This window comes from Eutrigla gurnardus (assembly GCF_963514095.1).
Source record: "Eutrigla gurnardus genome assembly, chromosome: 21".
NCBI lineage: Eukaryota > Metazoa > Chordata > Actinopteri > Perciformes > Triglidae > Eutrigla > Eutrigla gurnardus.
The window spans coordinates 16,400,029-16,422,587 of NC_139932.1; the positions used below are offsets into that span (position 1 = coordinate 16,400,029).

Sequence of the window (22,559 nt, forward strand, 5' to 3'; positions counted from 1 at the left end):
GGGAAATGTTCTCTCAGTTAAAGTTCTGAAAATGCACATATGTTTATAGTCTCGATACCATTAGTAATTTTTTTTTTGACGACGATTTAGATCAAAATGTTAAAGATTGGAAATGAATAGCTCGTATACAGCCACATTTGGACAGGATTTATATTTACCCATAATTAAGATAATTGTTCAATTTAGCCCCTGGATAAAACACAGAAGGTGTTTCTGAAGTGTTAGGCTACGTTCACACCGCAGTTACAAGTGACCTGAATCTGATTTTTTCGCTCATATGTGACCCATATCTGATTTGCTTTTGACAATGTGAACAGCACAAGTCGCATTGAATCTGACATTTTCTAATCAGATTCAGGCCACATTTAAATGTGGTACTGAATCGGATACGTATCGGATTTTTTTGAATGCGACCGCAGTCTGAACAGCCAGGTCGCATTTAATGCGACTTTGACGTCATTCTGACCCGCGCTGCACTGTTTTGTAAATGAATGACAAATAAAGTTGATTGAAAAGCGGGCGGGAGCCAAAACAAACATGGAGGACAGCAGCGAAGCGCATAGAGCCATCATTAAAATGTGAATTTTCTTTCTCCTCTTCCTCCTTCGTGCAATCACCCGCTCACAAATTTGCCGGCTGCCGCCACACACTGTTTTTAGCATGAAGCCATACAGTCCCACGTTACCGGTTGCCGTTGCTATGTTCGCTTCCGTAAACACCGCTGTGGCGTGATGTCATCAATGATCAACTGCGCATGCGGGTCACTTCAGGAGCGTGAGCTGATCACACAGCAATCCGTAGACAGGCCGCATTTAAAGAGGTAATGTGAACAGCCAAACAAAAAATCGGATTTGAGCCATAAATCGGAATTGTGCATTAAGACCTGCGGTGTGAACGTAGCTTTAGAGATGATTATTTATATGATAGTGAATAGGAGGGGACCGAGGATAGAGCCTTGCAGAACACCTTTACCAACCAGACTGAGCTAAAATCTTGTAGTACAGCAGGTCTGGGTGGTAATTCATGAATTAATGCGAACTGGTGCGACTGACTTATGAACTATTTTGTGTACTATTCATGTTAATTGTGAATAGAAAAGGACCAAGATTACAGCCCTGTGGGACACCATCACTCACAGTTTCTTGATTTAGAACCACAAAACAACTGCTGTTTTAGTTCTCAATTAGAAATAGCCATAAAAAATAATAAATAGACCACAAATAGAATTTTAATTCTGTAGAAAATAGGAAATCAAATAAATCCTGTCTGAAAAAGGCGCTGCATCTTCCGCTGATCAGATGTCAAACTTCAGAGAAATCAATCGACATCAAAACTGACGGATTTCTCAGACCCTATTTTAATGTGACTGGTCAGAATTAACACATTTGATTTGGTTCATATTTGATGTTTTCATTTATTATTGGCAGTGATTAAATCCTCCCGCTGTCTTTTTTGCACGCAGACAGGTTTCCGTTTTTAAATGGATGCTGATCATTGATGACTCATGTTTACATTTCAGTGGCGACCAAATAAGGATCAAGCTGTTCACGAATGTGATCCTATTGATTAAGAATCAGGTATTTAGCTTAAAACATCAAACTCTTTCAACTGTCTCCATCTGTGATGATGCTTGTGACCAAATCTTTACAACTGCAAAATAAAAGACATTCCAAATTAAATACAAGCACAAGCCATATGACATGGTTGAGAATTGAAATATAGGAGGTGCTTCGTGTGATGATGACGATGATAAAGTAGCATTAATGTGACAAAGAAGGCCTTTAATAACATGTTTAAAGTTGGAATAATTTATGTAGTCTGTCTCTACATGTCGGCCCTGCGATAAACTGGCGACCTGTCCAGGGTGTACCCTGCCTTCGCCCAATGACAGCTGGGATTGGCTCCAGCCCCCCCACAACCCTGAATACAGGATAAGCGGTAGACGATGGATGGATGGATGGATAATTTATGTAGCATTTGCAAATTAAGTGACATATTTATATATTGATTAAGATATCGCGGAGGTCCTGTATTGTTCTGAATGATAAATAGCATGTGTCATTATGACCTTTTATATGGTTTCTGCATGACATCATAATGCTGATGAAACGTCCCATCATGTTGAAAAGGCAGCTAGCTCAAACTGTACATGATGAAGCCGTTGATATTTATTTCGTTGTGATGTATGGGAGCATATTTACATTATTAGTTAGACAAAACTTATGAGATCAGAATTCAGATTTTTGTCTGAACTTATGTTTTTGGGTGTTTCTGGGCTTCCATACAATCAACTTGTATTCTTTACTTGTTGGGTCAAAACATGACAGTGCATTTTATTTAAGAACAAAAACAGCCGTGTCATCCTCCCAGTGTTGTAGCAGAAGAGGAGTCTGACTGAATAATTATTAGTTTTTATTTTATTGTAAAAAAAACAACACTAAATCTTCCTGAAGATGACTTCACTCTTTCTACCTTTATGAATACAGAATATATAATAGAGGTAAACTAGCTGTAGAAAACAATGCTGCATGTTAGATTTAGAGCTGTATTAGCTTAGCATCAAACTACCCGAGTAGCTTCAGACACTGTAGCGGCTGTAGATGCCGGTGCTAGCATGAGCGCTGTGATCCAATTCTTCCATATGTTAATTTAGACTGTTTTATTATGATCTTGCAGTTTAACGTTTCAAAAGTAAAAGGTTTCATTTACATCTCCGTATCCAGCATAGATATAAAACATGTCTAGCTTAGCACAAAGTCTGGATGAAGAGGAAACATGCTAAGCTAGTGCTATCAAAAGAAAGGCTAGGCTAGCTATATCAAACAAAAGCTAGGCTAGCTCCATCGGAAGAGAAAAGAACTACTCTTTTAAAAACCCCTCTTATTTACGTACGGTTAACGTTAAGTTTAAAGTTAGCTATAAACAGCTTATCCAACTTAAAATGCTAGCTATTATTGATTAGCTCTTGTTTTTATGTAAACAGTTATTTGTTTGTAGCTACTGCTGTTAAGGCTAAAGCTGTTTGGCTTAGAAAAAAACCTGGAGGAAGCAGAAAACTGCCAGTGTAGCTAAATAAAAGCTAACATTAAAATAAAAACAATCATCTTTAGCTTAGCTTAGCACAAACCAGGTGAGGAAAAAGAAATGGCCGAGCCTTCTGCTCCTCGACTGTGGAACACCCTCCCAGAACACCTGAGGGTCCCACAGTCAATTGCTTGTTTTAAAAAGGGACTCAAAACATAGTGTGAGAAGGAGACATTATGGTTTTTTTAGCAGTTAGCATTTGAGGCCTCTGTTTACCAACAACTGGTGCTAAACTAGCAGGTATGTCAGGTGTTTGGGTTGTTTCCGATTTTTCAGGTGTTTCAGATCGATGTCTTGGAAGTTTCGGTTGTTTCTGATGTTTCGGCTGTTTTGGATGTTTGGGTTGTTTCCGATGTTTCCACGCTGCTTTATTTAGATATCAAAGTAAACCGGCATGTTGTCGTCTGGCTGCTGTTTTAATTGATTATTATGACGTTCCCTTGTGTTGTTTTAGTTGTTTTAATTGTTTGTTGTAGTGTTGTAATTAACTCTGTTGTGCTTTTGCAATTGTACAGCACTTTGGTCAACTGAGGTTGTTTTTAAATGTTAAAAGATGTTTGGATGCGTTTTTATTGTTTTTATTTCCTGTATATTTTGTAAATGACCTGACAAATAAAAGTAGTTTTTCCTTGTCTTTAACGACTCTTGTAGATTTTATTCTAAATTTGAGTATATTTGAATGATGACATCACTATGACGTCATCAAACTCAACTTTAAACTCAACTTCCCAGCTGTTCCTTTCATTAAGGTTTTTTTTACCCCTTAAAAAGCCCTAAACTCTCAACTACTTTCCTTATCAATGTTTTTGAAAAGTGTTTTTGTGACTCAGTCGTGTGATTGGCTGCTGCGAGATGACGTCACGTCTCTTTACACCACTTTACAAGCAGCTCGGCCCCAGGTGGCCCCCGGTGTCTCTCTCCGGTTTGGAGCCTCTAAAAATACCCGGAGGTGTCACCGCGGCTGCAGAGCCCCGGGTCCTGTGGGGGGTCCTGGATGTGTGTGTATGTGTAGGGGGGGTGGTGGGTCCGGCCTGGCCCGCCCCTCTGCCCCGCCGCCACCCAATGAGCGGCGGCCCCCGTATCTTATTCGGATTAGAGGATGCCCGGGTCGCAGTTGTATATGGCCATGGAGGGGGGCATTCCAGGGAGTCCAGCACAGTGACGCCGAGCTTTTTAAACCTCGGATCCGCTTCTTGTCCAGCCGCAATCCCGACCCTCCTCAGGCCGCCACGCCGCCGCCCGCGACCCGGACCTCCGAGACCCGGACCCCGCAGCGAGTCTGTGCGGAGGAAGAAAAGTTTTCCTTTAGGATTAATAAGTGACTCCGGATCTGGATCTGGTCTCTGACCGGAGCAACGCTTCCAGTCCGGGCTCTCCCTCCCCTCTCGTCTCGGCCGTCCGCCCCGCTCCACTCCGCTCTCACAGCGGGCACCATGATGAGCAACAGCGGCTACGCGGAGCCGCCGCTGCCGCCGCAGTTCTTCCCGGGCCCCGCGGAGGTCGGCGGGGAGGAGGAGGAGGAGATGCCGGCCACGGAGAAGGACCTGGCGGAGGACGCGCCGTGGAAGAAGATCCAGCAGAACACCTTCACCAGGTGGTGCAACGAGCACCTGAAGGTCGTCAACAAGCGGATCAACGACCTGCAGAAGGACCTGAGCGACGGCCTGAAGCTGATCGGGCTCCTGGAGGTCCTGAGCCAGAAGAAGATGTACCGCAAGTACCACTCCAGACCCAACTTCAGGCAGATGAAGCTGGAGAACGTCTCCGTGGCGCTGGAGTTCCTGGAGAGGGAGCACATCAGACTGGTTTCTATCGGTGAGTCCACACACACACACACACACACACACACACACACACACACACGCACACACACACACGGCCGCGCGCTGCATCTGAAGACTTTTTACGCACACTTTATGCAAAAGTTCAGACTGGTTTCAGACCGGGTTCACACTGGATTCCGACTGGTTTCAGACCGGGTTCACACTGGATTCAGACTGGTTTCAGACCGGGTTCACACTGGTTTCGTTTGCTCAGAGATGTTTTTGTTGGTTTCCATAACGACTGAAATGCTCTGAACCGGAGTTCATTAATCCAGAAATGTATCTTTTATTTAATCGGAAACTAAATTAAAACAGTGAAACATTTCTTAACAAAATCAGGATTTTTATTATTATTATTATTTACTTTTTAACTTTAATACTAAAAATAGTTTAATACTAAAGTACATTTCTTGTTTTAGTCTTCAGTGTCATATTTATAATATTTAGCAACAAAATTATGTCATTGATATTATTGATATAATTGATATTATTATTGGTATAATTGATATTATTGGTATAATTGATATTATTTATATTAATGATATTATTGGTAGGCCTATTATTGATATTGATGACGTTGAGTCAGTTTGCTCTAGTGAATGAATCGTGGATGAAAACAGTAATATGAAGCTGGAGAGTAAAGTCTGGGAGGCCTGGTGGGAGGCGTGGTCTCATGGGTCTGGGGGGGGTCTGGGGGGGTCTGCGAGTAGAGCTGATTGATGGCAGGACAGCTGAGCTCTGCTCTGCTTCCACCAACAGCTGCTGAAAATAGACAGACAGGAAACCACGAACCCACTTCAGTCCAGATCCTCTTTGATAGAAACACAAAGTGAGTTTGCTTAGACCTCCTTAGCCGGACTCGGTGGTTCAGACCTCCTCATGGACACAGTGGTTCAGACCTCCTTAGCCGGACTCGGTGGTTCAGACCTCCTCATGGACTAGGTGGTTCAGACCTCATTAGCCGGACTCGGTGGTTCAGACCTCCTCATGGACTCGTGGTTCAGATCCCATGTATAGATACCAGAGCTGTTCAGTCACATGACTTGGACTCGAGACTCGATTGCTTCCTCCACAACCAAGAACAGTAATGGATGTATCATGACTTGTTTAGGACCTGTGAGACTTGACTCGGGACTTGTCAGACTTGACTCGGGACTTGTGAGACTTGACTCAGGACTTGTCAGACTTGACTCGGGACTTGTGAGACTTGACTCAGGACTTGTGAGACTTGACTCAGGACTTGTGAGACTTGACTCGGGACTTGTCAGACTTGACTCGAGACTTGTCAGACTTGACTCGGGACTTGTCAGACTTGACTCGGGACTTGTCAGACTTGACTCTGGACTTGTGGTCTCTGTGTCTCTCAGTTTACTTTTAAAGCGTGTCTGGTCTTGGACATGTGATCCGGATCAGCCTGTGGGGACTCGGGTCATCAGTTGTTGTTTGTTTACGTCCAGGTAGAACACCTCCAGTGATGATGTCACCTCAGCAGTCACATGACTGCTGTGAAATGTGGCTCCATGTTAAACGGTCTCCCAGAACCCCGACTCTAATGGTTTCCATGTGTTGCAGTCAGCACACAGGAATGCTCTTGTATCTCCGTCTGTAGAGAAAGTAAAGCTGGAAATGTATTATCATTATTGTTATTATTATTATTATCATTTATAAATACATTCTCCCCTCAGTGATGAAGTGAAACAGGAAGTTGTAGTTGAGTACACAAACAGAAAACCACAAAACACCATCAGCACCTAAACCCTGCTAGTTTAGAGAAGGAACCAAACCCCCAGACCTCTGGACCCCCAGACCCCAGACCTCCAGACCTCTCTGGTTCCTGCTCTCCTGATGAGTCGGATGTTTTCAGAGCGGTGATGAGCTCAGACTAGTGAGCTCATGTTTCTGGCCCCGAGGCTCTGAAACGTGTCTCCTGTTGGCTCCGATTGGACGGACCGATCCAGATGAGACCAGAAGAAGGTTTTTGACAAAACTTTAATGGGGAAACCTCAAAACCACAAAGAAAGAAAACTGTGTCTCTCTTCCCAGAATGCAGCAGGGTTTTGTCTGTTAATGACGGCACCGCTTGTCACCAATATCACATGATGATCTGGTAGTTTGTGGAGTCTTTCTGTCCTGGTCCCTGGTCCCTGAACGTGTTTCCAGTCAGGATTACCTGAGTGGTAGAGGAGTGTATCGTCTGCGTACGGCTTTATTCTGCACTCGTGGATTATTACAATAAAACAGATCCATCAGGATCCGTGTCGAGGTACAGGTCTTCTGGAAACCTCTCAGTTCAAAGCGTTTCTATCTGAACCAGTATGAAAAAGTTTCGCTGAGTTTTTATAAATGCTTGTATTATCAGGTCAACACATTTTTATAAATGCTTGTATTATCAGGTCAACAAGTGTTGACAAGTGTTGACCTCATAATACAAGCATTTATAAACATTTAGCAAAACTCTCGCATGAAACTCGCGTCACGGCATCGGCGGGGTAAACACGGAAGTGGCGTCTACGCTGCGGTAGCATAGCAGCCGAGGATAGAAGCTATCGGGCAAGTGTTCTTTTAAATAAACTCCTGGTGTACTTACAAACTTTCAAATGCCTCGTTTTGTGAGTACAGACCCTATGTGTACTACTGCAGAAGTTTGGTAACATTCCATGCATTATTAGTGGGGTAATTTACGAGATATACCCTCTGTACCGTAGCGCTAGTACTAAGCCATTCGGCTGATAGCGGCTATCTTGACCAATGCTGACCATCGCTAAAAATGCTTCCGAAGGGGTATTTGGCTGGATGTCATGGTGGAAATTACCTCGGGTGCATTTTACTCCGAACCATCACTTTAAGTATTTAGTTGTAGTTGCAGATTCTTTTCAAACACGCTGGATTTCCCACAATGCACCTGGATAGTGTCTTTCATCGGAGCCTCCACCCCTCTGATGATGTCACTGTGATATCATCAGGTTCTGTCGTCTCAGATGAACAATGTAAAATGTGTTGAAGCTCTTAAATCGTGACTTTTTTACATGAAGTTCTGCTGAAGCAGCTGACTGTCACACTGGACCCGAACAACAAGGATCCTTGTTTACCCCCGCCCCCCCCCCCCCCCATGTCATGTGGTCTGGGGTATGAATGGTGTGTGTGTGTGTGTGTGTGTGTGTGTGTGTGTGTGTGTGTGTGTGTGTGTGTGTGTGTGTGTGTGTGTGTGTGTGTGTGTGTGTGTGTCAGCTGTCGGCACAGTTGCTCTGCAGCATCTGAACCAGCAGCTGGAGAGTCAACAGATCCTCAACACGCCGACGCGACGTCTAACAAAATACTGGGATTAAGTACTACTCTCATGTACTTGTACTTCCTTAAAACGGATTAAACTAACAGCCGAGTATAAAGTCATTAAAACGTTATGAACACATGAACACATGAATGCATCGTTAATTCTAATAAATGTTACTCTTTAGTAAATGTATTTGTATACTATTGTACTTTCACTAGAGTAAAGTTAATCAAATAATCTAACAGTATTAATAATATTTTAATATATTTAATGTGTTTTATAAGTAACACAAAGGTTTGAACGATGAGGCGTTCTAGTGACGTTCCGTCCAGTAGGATTTTATTTCTGTGTCCCTGTCACTCTGTCGAGGATTTCAAGCCTCCAGCTGCTGGCTGGACACACTAATAGGTCACAGGTGTGTGTGTGTGTGTGTGTGTGTGTGTGTGTGTGTGTGTGTGTGTGTGTGTGTGTGTGTGTGTGTGTGTGTGTGTGTGTGTGTGTGTGTGTGTGTGTGTGTGTGTGTGTGTGTGTGTGTGTGTGTGTAACCAACGCAACGCTTTAAAGCGTCTTCGCTCCCTCAGAGGGTAGAGGGGTGAGACAGGTCTTCTACCCGCAGACAGACAGGAGAGGAACATCTGGACTGATGTGTTTGGTTTTATGACTCCTGAAATATGACATCATCATGTTTCTGCTTTCATCTCCATCAAATGTGTTGGCGTCTGTAGTAACATCACTTCCTGTCTCTGCAGCCTCATAAAGGCGTTCTGTGTGTTTGTCACATGACAGGGGAGGTGTCGGGGGGTTTATCAGGACTCCTCTGTTCCTCTGCAGGATGCCATCCTTCAGCGTGTTTGTTTGGTAACCATTGGCAACCGGCGAGTCTTGCTGTAACTCTCGATGTAAGTCGAAGTTTACCGGCGTTGTTGTCGTCATTCTGCACACATAAGTTTAGAAAAGTTTCAGCAACAACGACTCGACTCTGAACTGACAGAGGAAGAAGAAGAAGAAGAGCTTCTGTTTCCTGGGAAACATTAGAGCGTCGCTCCCAACAACACACTTCCTCTCTGGACTTCCTGAGAGACGAATTACAGAGGACTGAGATCAGAGAGGAAAATATGACACACACGCACACACACACACACACACACACATGCACACACACACACACACACATATGCACACACGCACACACACACACACACACACACACACACACACACACACACACACACACGTTTAGTTAGCTAGCACTGTCAGGTCACTTGTCAGTTAAGGTGAAACACTGTAGGAAGTTACAGCGAGGCTCTTAAAGGGCCGGCGTGCAGCATGTCACTGGAGCAGAATCATAACGTTGTTTTCGTTAGCTGAGAGTGAATCCTTCATATCTACCGACACAATCTCAAACATTAAGATCCACTGAATCGTGTTTATGAACACGCATTTATTTTGTGTCGCTAAAACTAACGTATATCAGTTGGACGTTTTTTTAATTTGGTGCAAAATTATGCTACAAAACCACCGCTTTAAACGTTATATCTGTATTATTTCGGTTTAATTCTGTATTTCTTATTTTCTAGTTGTTTTAGAAAATAGTTGTTTGTTGCAAAAATAATCGGCCACTCCACTCCTAGCTAGAGGGGAACGTAGCGGGTCTTAGTTTGAAGCTTTGACACGCCACTAGATGGCACCAAATCCTTGGCACTGGCCCTTTAAGGAAACGTTGTTGAATTGAAGTAAGTGAAGAGTCAGCGGGAGTTCACGCAGCAGAAAGATACCTGAATAAACATGACAATCCGTCAGCGTCACTCCGATGACTAATGAAGGACGGCTGCTCCTGATTGGCCGATCGATCAGAAACCCTAAACGTGGTCCTCACAGGGCCGAACATCAGGTTCTCATTGGTGCATTTAAAGACGTCTAAAAGAAAATACATCTTTAATGAAGACGTGAGGCAGCATTAAGTCATGTGTGTGTGTGTGTGTGTGTGTGAACTGTATATATTAAACAGAAAGAAAGAGTCATCAAAGTTGGTGTTCAGGGTTCCCCTCAGATTCCTGTGTGTGTGTGTGTGTGTGTGTGTGTGTGTGTGTGTGTGTGTGTGTGTGTGTGTGTGTGTGTGTGTGCATATGTTTCCTATTTAAACTGACCTCATTCCTGCGAGCGGCGGCCCGATGACATCATCCTGCTGCAGATCACACTCTGCTGTTGACGGATGAAACTTTCACATTAAAAACAGCTGGAAGATAAACAACGTGAAGCCGTGAACTCTTATTTTGGCGGTGCAGATGTGAAGCTGTCGACCAGAACAGGAAACCGGGACACGCCGGCTGATTACCAAATGTTAGAAACCTAATTACACCACAAAGAGATTTTTACTGGCTTCTAATTGATCCTCGGTTTTCTGTTTAAGTCGGCTCGGGGTGCGTTTAGCTGCTGGTAACCATGGCAACACCACCGCCGCTCGGCGGCGCCATCGCCAGTTAACTCACAGACATGTCTGAGATTCTGGTGACCTCGTTTAACCGGTTTTGGTCCTCCGTCTCTCAGACTCCAAAGCCATCGTGGACGGGAACCTGAAGCTGATCCTGGGTCTGATCTGGACCCTGATCCTGCACTACTCCATCTCCATGCCCATGTGGGAGGACGAGGATGATGAGGACGCCAAGAAGCTGACCCCCAAACAGCGTCTGCTGGGCTGGATCCAGAACAAGGTGCCCCAGCTCCCCATCACCAACTTCCACCGGGACTGGAGGGACGGCAAGGCCCTGGGGGCCCTGGTGGACAACTGTGCCCCTGGTAGGTCCAGGACCAGGACTCTGACACGAGTCCGTGTGCATGCTGATTGGTTGATGATGGAAAGTGACAGGAAGTGGCATCATGCAGAGTCACAGACTCGTGTTCCTCTTCAGACTAATAATAATATAATATCATAATAATAATGATCATCCATCTTTACTGGTCTGGACCCTTCGTGGTTCTCTCACCGTCTCTGTGCTGCCTTCAGGTTTGTGTCCAGACTGGGAGAACTGGGATCCCAGTCAGCCGGTGGAGAACGCCAGAGAGGCAATGCAGCAGGCTGACGACTGGCTGGGAGTTCCTCAGGTAACGTTCACCTGTACACATGGGGGTCTGGGGGTTTTCTCTGATAACAAAATGTCTTATTTTGAAGGGGTTCCTGCCTCTTCTTCTCTTCTTGTTTTTCAGTAAAATTCGAATGCAAAACCTTTGATTATGTCGGACATCATGTTCTTGATGCTTTTACTTACTTCTACGGGGTTTTGTTTTCAGCCGGCTTCTGATCGGGATCCTGATCCTGATCCTGATCCGGATCCTCACGTCTTCCTGTCCTTGCTGTCCTCAGGTGATCGCTCCTGAGGAGATCGTGGATCCCAACGTGGACGAGCACTCCGTGATGACCTACCTGTCCCAGTTCCCCAAATCCAAGCTGAAGCCTGGCGCCCCCTTGAGGGCCAAGACCCTGCACCCTAAGAGGGCCAAAGCCTACGGACCGGGTGAGACCAAATTCAGCACCAGAGGAGACCAGCTGTGGTCTCAGTTAGAGCCCAGATCATTATTCTAATGTACTTCCTGTCACGTGTTTCTCAGGTCTGGAGCCCAGAGGGAACGTGGTCCTGAAACCAGCTGAGTTTCTGGTGGAGACGGTGGAGGCCGGACTGGGTGAGGTTCTGGTCTACGTGGAGGATCCGGAGGGGCACACGGAGGAGGTCTGAAGACTCTCAGTTTCTAACAAATCAAAGCGAAAGCAAAGAGAAACACAACTGAGGTTCCTGTTCCTGTGTTTCAGGCCCGCGTGATCCCCAACAACGACCAGAACCGGAGCTACTCGGTGGTCTACCTGCCCAAAGTGGAGGGTCTCCATAAGGTAAGAACCAGCTCGCTGCAGATCTGAGCTGGTCCCACTTCATCAGGGCAATATGGTCCATGTAGTAATGTCAGTCCAACTAGTCTGGTTGGTACGGGCCCTGGTTTGGTCCTGGTTTGGTTCCTGGATTAGTTCCTGGGTCTACCTGTTAGGTTCAAGTCAGGTGTTGAACCCCACAAAGTGAATCAGGAACCCAGTTTTAGTTTAATTAATTATTTATTTGAAACTTTACTAATGACAGATGGATGACCTGGACCAGTATGGGGTCTAAGTGAGCTTGTGAGTTCAGCTCTTTTTGGACTACAGTGTTTCGGTCGCCCCAGGCCAGAGGAGAGTTAGTAATCAACTCTAATCATTATCCCCTGCATGTTGTTGAGACTTTGCCTGGATGTGACCTCAGTTGGTCTCTTCCTGTCCTCATGAGACCAGGACTCGTCTCCTCGTCCTCCCTGTACCTTTTATTTGCTGTTTGGCCTTTTTGATTGAGTTGGTTCCTTTGCTGCCGCCACTGGTTGATCCGGTGACCTCACCTGGTTGATCCGGTGACCTCACCTGGTTGATCTGGTGACCTCACCTGGTTGATCTGGTTTGTCGCCCCTCCTTCCAGGTCAAGGTCTTGTTTGCGGGCCAGGACATCGACCAGAGTCCCTTCATGGTGAACATCTCCAAGGCGATGGGCGACCCGACCCGGGTTCAGGCCCGCGGGCCGGGACTGCATCCGACGGGCAACGTGGCCAACAAGGCCACGTACTTTGACATTTACACTGCAGGTACGACCACAATTATTATTATTATTTAACGATTATTAATATTCTGAGTATTGTACCGGTACCGGTTCTCAACTGTCCTGTTGTCTGTCTGTCCGTCCTCCCGTCTGTCCCCCCCTCCCGTCTGTCTGTCCTCCAGGGGCGGGTGCTGGAGATGTGGGCGTCATCATTGTGGACTCGAACGGACGCAGGGACACGGTGGAGATTGTGTTGGAGAACAAAGGGGATAGTATCTTCCGCTGCACCTTCGTCCCAGTCCTGAAGGGACCCCACACGGTCTACGTGACCTTCGCTGGGCAGCAGATTCCCAGAAGTCCTTTCACCGTGCACATCTCAGAGGGTAGGTTTTACACAAGTGTGTCCGGTCTGTTCTGGTCCTGGATGGTTTCTGTGATTCCCTACTAGGTTTCCAGTTTAAATGAAAGCCAATCAACCAGACCCTGACCTGGTCTCTAATGGATCTGATGCATGTGTTTCTGATCAGTGAGTGTCACATTGAAATCTGATATCCAGACTGATCATTTCAATAACGGTTCAATCAAATCTGCAGTTCAGTCTGGGTCCAGGTCTGATGGGACAGTCGGAGCTTGCTGGGTTTTATTGGCTGCAGCTTTGCACTGTCATGGTTTTGTGGTGCGGTGTTGGGTCTGGTCCTTGGGGCTGGACTGGCCTGCTGGCAGAGACATGGATGGATGTTTAGACGGATTTGGATATGGGACCTTGTCTGATGGGATTTGGGTTTAGTTTAGAACCCTGCTTGAGACTTGTTTGGCTTGACTGGGACTTGCTGACTGGACTAGGGACTTGTCTGTCTCCATTTGGGACTGAACCCTAAACATGTCTGTCTCGACTTGGCCTGACTTAAAACATCTTCTCTATCTTCGACTTGAATTTATCGGCCCCTTGAGATTCAGCAACTCATTTTCACTTAGAACTTAACTTGGGACTTTTTCTTTTTTCTTTCTTTGAATTAAGATACAGGTCTATATTTAGGACTTTTATATCTGGCCTTGGACTTCACAGTCTTGTTTAACTGTTGTGACTTGAGACTTGCTTTCTTTACTTGGGATTTGAACCAGAACTGGTCTGTCTTGACTTGACTAAGAACATGTAAATCTTGGGACTTTACTTTGGGATTGTCAATCTTGATTTGGGACTAACTTTCTCACCTTTTGTGTTAGGACTTGCTGTCTTGATTCAGAACTTGTATCTCTTGGTTTGTGACGGGACTTCTGACTTCCGTTTAGACTTGACCAAAATGTTAGCAACCTGAGAACTTTAAAATTGCAGAGCCCAGCATGGTCCCATCTCTGTCTGCTGGTCTGGAGGTCTGGTAGTCTGCTGGTCCAACCGTTCAATGGTATGGAGGTCTCTCTCATATGTATCATCACTGTTGTTCCCTCCTTCAGTTTCACAGAGTGCCCCACCTCCCGGGTCTCCGGTGCAGATTATACCTCAGTCCACACGCACCCCGCCCTCAGACAAGACCAGGAGAGCCCCCCCTCCAACGCCGCCCAAACCCAGGCGACCAAGTTAGTAGAGGCTGGGGGGGTCTGATTGGAGCCTGCCTGCGCTAGCCTGGTATCCTTCCACCTCAACCCAAAACCATCCTGACTCTGACCCCCCTGGGCGGGTTTTCCCAGCTTTCAGCATGTGCAGCACCAGCTTGATTATTAATTATTGATCACCTATCACTTTATGCCATCGATCATTTTCTTCAGTATCTCTGAGTCCTGAGAACCGATCACAACCAGACGTGTCGCCACGGACCTGTGGTCCAGTGTAGTGGGGGGGGGGGGGTGACATCATCAACCAGCTGCTAGAACGCGTCTCGGTGTGATCAGCCTCGTCAGAGTCTTAATGATAATTAATGATAATCACCAAACATTTTTATTAAAACTATCTGACGGTTTATAGAAACGTCGTCATCATCTTTACATACATGTTTTTGTTCTTTAGTTATTAGTTCTGCAGAAAGTCTGAATGTTAAACGAGATGAAGAAGTTCCTCCGTATGTCCGATGAGTGAATGTGACCATCTTCATGGTTCTCGCTGCTTCACCCTCCTCTTCCTCTTCACCCTCCTCTCCCTGTTTATATATATATATATATATATATATATATATATATATATATATATAAAAAGATACATATTATGTTTCTGTATGTAACTTTCATCTTTGCTGCATTTCCTTTCAGCTTCAGCTTCTCAGCACTGATCAGCTGACTAACAGATCAATATATATCTGTGTTTGACTTTATGATTTAGAAGTTTGGTTATTTGGATATATAAATATATAAGTTCACAGTTGATGCTCAGTCCAACTTATTTAACGTTATGTTCCAGTGAATCATCTGAGAGTAATTATTACGCAGATAATTAAGTATTTCATAGATTTTCGTATTTGAATGAATCGTTGATTTTCAGAGTCAGACTGGTCTTGATTCAGGGTTCTCTGTAGGACTATGTACCATCACCTCCCAGTCTAACCAGTCCTCCATGTCTGCTCTCTGATTTGTCCTTAGCCTGTAACCCCAACGCCTGCCGCGCGGCGGGCCGCGGTCTGCAGCAGAAAGGCCTGCGGGTGAAGGAAGTGGCCGATTTCAAAGTTTACACTAAAGGAGGTGGCAGCGGGGATCTCCGAGTCTCCGTCAAGGGACCAAGTAAGAGCTTTCTCTTTGAAATGCACCTTCACTGTTCACCGCCAGCAGTACTGATCCTTCTGTTCTGGACCCAGAGGGTCTAGAGGAGCCAGTGAAGGTCCGCGAGATGGAGAACGGGATGTTTGAGTGTAATTATTACCCAATCATGGCGGGAAAATACATCATAACCATCACCTGGGGAGGACACGGCATCCCACGGAGGTGAGACAGGCTGCTGGTTTTCTTCTTCTGTTTTACTTACTATCACACCGATGAAGTCAGCACGTGGACTCTTCACTTTTCATGTTAACCACAGAAGTATAGGGGACCCAGGATAGAACCCTGAGGCACTCTTACTCTTATTGCTTTAATAAGAGATTGTAATGTCTCATCGGATTGTATTTTTTATTTGTGATTTTAAGTGAAGAACTCATTTTGTCATTAAAACATAAAAATATGAAACTATCTCATGTTTAGTTTTTTTGTCTGGCCTGTCTTCTTTGCATGTAGCAAAACAACAAATATATTTGATGTCAATCATAAAAACTTTTATCGGTTGTGTGTTTCCAGTCCGTTCGAGGTCCAGGTGGGTGAGGAGGCGGGGCCTCAGAAGGTGAGGGCCTGGGGTCCAGGTCTGGAGACCGGTATGGTGGGGAAGAGTGCCGACTTTGTGGTGGAGGCCATCGGCACGGAGGTGGGAACGCTTGGTACGTCACACTGACACAAAGGAACAATCAGAAACATTCACATGCTGCGCAGGATGATTGCCAGGTGGCTGGAGGCGGGGCTTTAAGGTGGAGGTTCAGACTTCCTGACTTTCTTCTAGCAGCATCTTTAAGACAAACTTCATCTTTTCAGTCGAGATATTGACATATAACAGAGTGGGGTGTTGCATTGTGGGAGTTTATGAAGCTGCCTATCTGCAGGGTTCTCCATCGAGGGTCCATCTCAGGCGAAGATTGAGTGTGACGATAAAGGTGACGGGTCATGTGACGTCCGGTACTGGCCGACAGAGGCCGGCGACTATGCCGTCCACGTCATCTGTGACGACGAGGACATCAAGGACAGCCCCTTCATGGCCCACATCCTCCCCACCGCCAATGACGTCTTCCCAGAAAATGTGAGGTCACGACCCTGCCGTTCCGACAGGTGGTCCACTGCAGACAGGAAGTGCTGAACCCTGAATTTCCTCCTTAGGTGAAGTGTTCCGGTCCGGGTCTGGAGCCGCTTGGCTGCATTGTCAACAAACCTGCCGACTTCAGCATCGACACCCGCGGCGCTGGCGCCGGCGAGCTGAAGCTCTATGCTCAGGTGATGACTTAGCAGTGGACTTTTGGTTGCCGATGGCGACGTGTTGACGGCAGAAACGTGAACGTGTTTTTGTTTCCAGGACGCAGAAGGTTTCCCCATCGACATCCAGATCAACGACAATGGAGACGAAACCTTCTTCTGCGTCTACGTCCCCACCAAGGCCATCAAACACACTGTCATCGTCACCTGGGGGGAGGTCAACGTGCCCCACAGCCCCTTCAGGGTCAGTCCACCGGGTCGCTGGTTCAACCCCAGCATGTTGTTGATTCAAACCAAGCATGTTGCTGGTTCAACCGCCAGCATGTTGCCGGTTCAACCCCAGGATGTTGCTGGTTCAACACCAGCATGTTGCCGGTTCAAACCAAGCATGTTGCCGGTTCAACCCCCAGCATGTTGCCGGTTCAAACCAAGCATGTTGCTGGTTCAACCCCCAGCATGTTGCCGGTTTAACCCCAGCATGTTGCCGGTTCAACCCCAGCATGTTGCTGGTTCAAGCCCAGCATGTTGCCGGTTCAACCCCAGCATGCTGCTGGTTCAAACCCCAGCATGTTGCTGGTTCAAACTCCAGCATCTATCAGCTGATATTCATAATGACTTCTGTGTTGCATGATGGGAACCAGGTGACGATCGGAGAAGGCAGCCATCCAGAGAACGTGAAGGTTTATGGTCCCGGTGTGGAGAAAACAGGCCTGAAGGCCAACGAGCCCACGTACTTCACAGTGGACTGCAGTGATGCGGGACAGGGTGGGACCTGCTTCTGGTCTAGCATCACACCAGCTTTATGTCTTCTATCCTCATTCTTCTGATATCAGATCTCTTCTACACGTAAACACGTTTTACTTTGTGCCTCCAGGTGACGTCAGCATCGGGATCAAGTGTGCCCCGGGTGTGGTCGGTCCCGCAGAGGCCGACATCGACTTTGACATCATCAAGAACGACAACGACACATTCACGGTGAAGTACACACCCCCCCGCCCTGGCCAGTACACCATCATGGTGCTGTTCGCCGACCAGGTGAGAGACGCGACACATTGAACCTCTACCGGAAACTCATCAACAACTTACATCTACCTTTAATGGTCCAACAGGAAATACCCATCAGCCCCTTCAGAATAAAGGTGGATCCTTCCCATGATGCAGCTAAAGTCAGAGCAGAAGGACCTGGACTCAACAAGACCGGTGAGATCACGTGTGCTTTTAAATAACTTCATGATTCCCGGCGGTTGAGGAAGTATTTAAATAGCAGTGCAGCCATAATATAATATTTTATATAAATGTATTTTTCTGTGCAGGAGTTGAAGTGGGGAAACCCACCCACTTCACCATCTACACCAAGGGGGCAGGTAAAGCCCAACCGGAGGTTCACTTCACTGCAGCAGTTAAAGGCGAAGCTGTCAGAGACTTCGAGATCATCGACAACCACGACTACTCGTACACGGTCCGCTACACCGCCGTCCAGCAGGTGAGTCACTGCTCCGCCATGTCCTCAGTGAGGAACCATGTCAGTGAGCTCACAGCGCTGTGTGCCTCTTTCAGGGCAACATGTCCGTCACTGTGTGCCACGGAGGAGACCCCATTCCAAAGAGCCCCTTTAACATCGGCGTGGCCCCCCCACTGGACCTCCACAAGGTCAAGGTTCAGGGTCTGAACAACAGTGAGTACGTCTGCCGGTTTCTCCAGGAAATTAGTTTATCAGACAGGAAGTCAAGTTCAGGTTCAGTTCATATGACAGGTAACCTTATTCATCGTGGGGTCAAATCAAGGTCACAGCTCAAACCTTCAGTGTGACCTTCTTGCTATAATAACCCTGTAATAACCCTACCCTGTAAGAACCCTTTAATAACCCTGTAACAACCCTGTAATAACCTTGTAACTTGGTGACAAATGGAAAACATTCCACCATTAAACTGGAATGGAGGCGTTTCCTTCTCCTCCAATCAGGTAAAGTATAAATATTTGGACCATCAGCTGGCCCTAAACCATAGTCCAGGTAGAACCGGACCACAAGAATCCAGACCTGTTGTTTTTAATGTTGTGTAGTCGACTCAGCAGGAACTAAACGCCATCTCTCTTTGCTCATGGAAGAGGTGGACGTTGGGAAGGACGAAGAGTTCACCGTCAGTATCTGTGATGCCGGAGGTCAGGGCAACCTGGAGGTCAAGATCATCTCGCCGTCACGGCGACCAATCCCCTGCAAGCTGGAGTCGGGAGCAGCCAATGAGGTGCACACGGTGAAGTATATCCCCCCCGAGGAAGGGCAGTACAGGGTGGACATCAGCTACGACGGGAACCCCATCCCAGGAAGTCCCTTCACTGTGGAGGGCGTCATGCCGCCAGACCCTTCAAAGGTGACCGGAACACGTTCAATCCGCCAACTTTCAGATTTTACTTACATTTTACTCCGAAATCCTGCATGTTTCTGGCTCCAAACATTCCATCAACTTTTGTAAATGTTCCTGTCTGTCATCCTTGTTGCCTGTTTACCTTCCAGGTCCGGGCCTATGGGCCAGGTCTTCAGGGTGGTGTTGTGGGTAAACCGGCCCCCTTTGCCATTGACACAAAAGGAGCCGGTACCGGTGGTCTGGGCCTGACGGTGGAGGGACCCTGTGAGGCCAAGATCGAATGCCAGGACAACGGAGATGGATCCTGCTCCGTGTCCTACCTCCCCACTGAGCCCGGCGAGTACGCCATAAACATCATGTTTGCAGACCAGCACATCCCTGGGTCCCCCTTCAAGGCTGTGGTCCAGTCTGTGTTTGACCCCAGCAAGGTGACGGCCAGCGGACCCGGCCTGGAGCGAGGGAAGGCCAAAGAGGATGGTTCCTTCACGGTGGACTGCTCTAAAGCCGGAGAGGCCGAACTCACCATCGAGATTCTCTCGGACTCCGGAGCCAAAGCTGAAGTCCATGTCCAGGACAACGGTGACGGGACCTACTCTATCACCTACATTCCCCAGGTCCACGGCATGTACAGCATCACCATCAAGTACGGGGGGCACACGGTGCCCAAGTTCCCCGCCAGACTGCAGGTGGATCCGGCCATCGACACCAGCGGGGTCAAGGTCCACGGACCAGGAGTAGAACCCAGAGGTGAGGACTGGAACAGGGTTTTCTACCATCCTAAATCTAGGATCTGCTCATCAAATCCCTCAGAAATTCTATTTAGTTCACTTTACTTATTACAGTTACTTATTGATATTTAGTATTTACCAGATATATGACATTGTTCGAGGATGAGATCCAGATCCAGAAGGTCTGATGCCAGTTGTTTGTGCCCTGCAGGCATCCTGAGGGAGGTGACCACCCACTTCATCGTGGACGCCCGGGTGCATCACAAGAGCGGCGGTAGCCACGTCAAAGCCACCATCGCCAACCCGTCCGGAACCAGCACCGATGCCTACATCACCGACAAGGGGGATGGGACATACCGGGTGGAGTACACACCCTACGAGGACGGTGAGACCTTCACCAACGGGAGCCGGGATCCTCCCGCTGGACCTGCTGGTCCGTCTGGTCCATCTGGTCCTGCTGGTTTGTCTGGTCCTGCTGGTCTTTCTGGTCCTGCCTGCTGGTTTGCCTCTCGGCTTTAGGGGATTTAAGGGGCTTCCACAGTCAAACGCAAACATGGTGAACAAGCAGTGAGAGGTTGTGATGAAGAGGAGGAGCAGTGAGAGGTTGTTATGAAGAGGAGGAGGAAGGCTGCTATAAATAGCTGCAGTGTGTCTGCTCACAGCTGATGGTTTTCCACTGATAAGTAATGTGTGACATGTTGGAGCCCATTGCATTGTGGGACAGAAATGCTCCTCCCTGTTCACGAGATCAAGTCTGAAGCTTTCAATGGTCCTACTTCTCTATGCTGGCCACCAGGGGGCGACTCCTCTCTGGTTGTATAGAAGTCTATGAGAAAATGGTCCTACTTCTCTCTGCTGGCCACCAGGGGGCGACTCCTCTCTGGTTGTATAGAAGTCTATGAGAAAATGGTCCTACTTCTCTCTGCTGGCCACCAGGGGGCGACTCCTCTCTGGTTGTATTTAAGTCTATGAGAAAATGGTCCTACTTCTCTCTGCTGGCCACCAGGTGGCGACTCCTCTCTGGTTGTATAGAAGTCTATGAGAAAATGGTCCTACTTCTCTCTGCTGGCCACCAGGGGGCGACTCCTCTCTGGTTGTATAGAAGTCTATGAGAAAATTGTCCTACTTCTCTCTTGATGTATTATCTCAGTAAACATTGTAAACATGAGTTTATGGTCTCAATCTGTAGTTCCAATTATTCTTCAATCCAGCATGATGTTCATTTAGTACATTTAGAGAATGCTTTAGGGGGCAGGGCTTACCTGCTGATTGACAGGTCCATGTAGAGTCCAACAGACCAGAAAGCAGGGGATGCTTTAGGGGGCAGGGCTTACCTGTCCAAAAAACAAGAAGTTGAGTAAAACAAGTATTTAGTAAATATGGTCCATTCAGAGTCAAACTCCAAAAACCAACATGGTGACGTCACAGTGACATCACAATGAGCCCCATTAGGGTCTAGACAACCTTGTATGATACCTCACACACTCCGGTAGCTCGACTGCTAACATGCTAACCTGATGCATCTGTCTGCAGGTCTGCATCTGATTGAAGTCTTGTTTGATGAGGTCTCTGTGCCCAAGAGTCCGTTCCGGGTATCGGTGACGGAGGGTTGTGATCCTAGTCGAGTCCGAGCCTATGGTCCAGGCCTGGAGGAGGGACTGGTTAACAAACCGAATTGCTTCACCGTGGAGACCAGGTGACTTTACTGAAGTTCTTCGCCAACCCACAATTCTAAATGTTTCAGACAGATTTACTTTAAACTCTGATCAAACCTCCTTCTGTGCCCCCCCCCCCCTTCTGTCCCTCAGAGGTGCTGGCACTGGGGGTCTTGGTCTGGCCATCGAGGGTCCATCTGAGGCAAAGATGTCCTGTAAGGACAACAAAGACGGCAGCTGCAGCGTGGAGTACATCCCCTTCACTCCCGGAGAGTACGATGTCAACATCACCTTCGGAGGCCTTCCGATCCCAGGTGAGGGTCCAGGACTCTGTAGGGTTTAGATTGTATTTAAATAGATCCATGTCCTAATTACTTCTGTATGTGTTGCAGGAAGCCCATTCCGCGTCCCAGTGCAAGAGCTGGTGGATCCTAGTAAAGTGAAGTGTTCAGGTCCCGGCCTGGGAAGTGGAGTCCGGGCCCACGTCCTGCAGACCTTCACTGTAGACAGCAGTACGGCTGGGGTAGCCCCCCTGGAGGTCCAGCTGTATGGGCCCACAGGTAAGACAGTCCTTGTGTCTACTTATACCGGTTACATTCTTTAAGGCCTTCAGGTCTGGATTTACCAGAGATGGTTTCACCTAAAGATGTTGAAGACCCTCAAGTCATAAAGAGACCATAATTTCTAGGCAACCATAAGTTTTAATATTAACTCTATGAAAACCCTGTTCTACTTCAGACTAGAAGTAGAAGTCTCAGGTGTGGCCAGTCCTGACAAGCTCACTTACATTAAATTCAAAATTCATTCCTGTTTGGTCAGGTCCTTTGGGATTTGGTAGACCTGAAGACCCTTTAGTTCTGGACTCATGTTGTATTCATGAACTTACATTCACCTGCTTTCACCAACTTTTTCTGGTTCAGAACTGGTCCCTGGTAGAAGTCTTCACCAGTCTTAAATTTCAATCCTCTTATGTTGGACCTATGGTTGCCCTGTAGGTGTTGCTGAGGCGATCAAAGTCACCGACAACGGCGATGGTACTCACACCGTCAACTA

General features: G+C 47.0%; 1 protein-coding gene across 4 annotated transcripts in view; it reads left to right on the top strand.

Annotated features, from left to right (window-relative positions):
* Positions 1–4,250: 4,250 nt before the first annotated feature.
* The window catches only part of LOC311032300 (filamin-C-like), a 36,403-nt gene continuing 18,094 nt past the window's right edge, over positions 4,251–22,559 (top strand). The window contains exons 1-27 of one of the 4 annotated variants that reach the window (XM_084038978.1): positions 4,251–4,899; positions 10,726–10,974; positions 11,183–11,280; positions 11,540–11,690; positions 11,785–11,903; positions 11,984–12,061; positions 12,669–12,831; positions 12,968–13,168; positions 14,238–14,360; positions 15,354–15,491; positions 15,566–15,692; positions 16,041–16,177; positions 16,397–16,590; positions 16,668–16,781; positions 16,861–17,004; positions 17,402–17,525; positions 17,635–17,795; positions 17,870–17,960; positions 18,074–18,243; positions 18,318–18,435; positions 18,867–19,129; positions 19,273–19,870; positions 20,063–20,236; positions 21,385–21,547; positions 21,660–21,820; positions 21,899–22,066; positions 22,502–22,559. The exon at positions 22,502–22,559 is cut by the window's right edge and continues 66 nt beyond it. In XM_084038978.1, the coding sequence (XP_083895104.1) occupies positions 4,518–4,899; positions 10,726–10,974; positions 11,183–11,280; positions 11,540–11,690; positions 11,785–11,903; positions 11,984–12,061; positions 12,669–12,831; positions 12,968–13,168; positions 14,238–14,360; positions 15,354–15,491; positions 15,566–15,692; positions 16,041–16,177; positions 16,397–16,590; positions 16,668–16,781; positions 16,861–17,004; positions 17,402–17,525; positions 17,635–17,795; positions 17,870–17,960; positions 18,074–18,243; positions 18,318–18,435; positions 18,867–19,129; positions 19,273–19,870; positions 20,063–20,236; positions 21,385–21,547; positions 21,660–21,820; positions 21,899–22,066; positions 22,502–22,559 (4,667 nt within the window). In that variant the 5' untranslated portion in view covers positions 4,251–4,517. The remainder of the gene's footprint in view (positions 4,900–10,725; positions 10,975–11,182; positions 11,281–11,539; positions 11,691–11,784; positions 11,904–11,983; positions 12,062–12,668; positions 12,832–12,967; positions 13,169–14,237; positions 14,361–15,353; positions 15,492–15,565; positions 15,693–16,040; positions 16,178–16,396; positions 16,591–16,667; positions 16,782–16,860; positions 17,005–17,401; positions 17,526–17,634; positions 17,796–17,869; positions 17,961–18,073; positions 18,244–18,317; positions 18,436–18,866; positions 19,130–19,272; positions 19,871–20,062; positions 20,237–21,384; positions 21,548–21,659; positions 21,821–21,898; positions 22,067–22,501) is intronic. The other 3 variants (XM_084038975.1, XM_084038976.1, XM_084038977.1) reach the window with 3 other exon arrangements.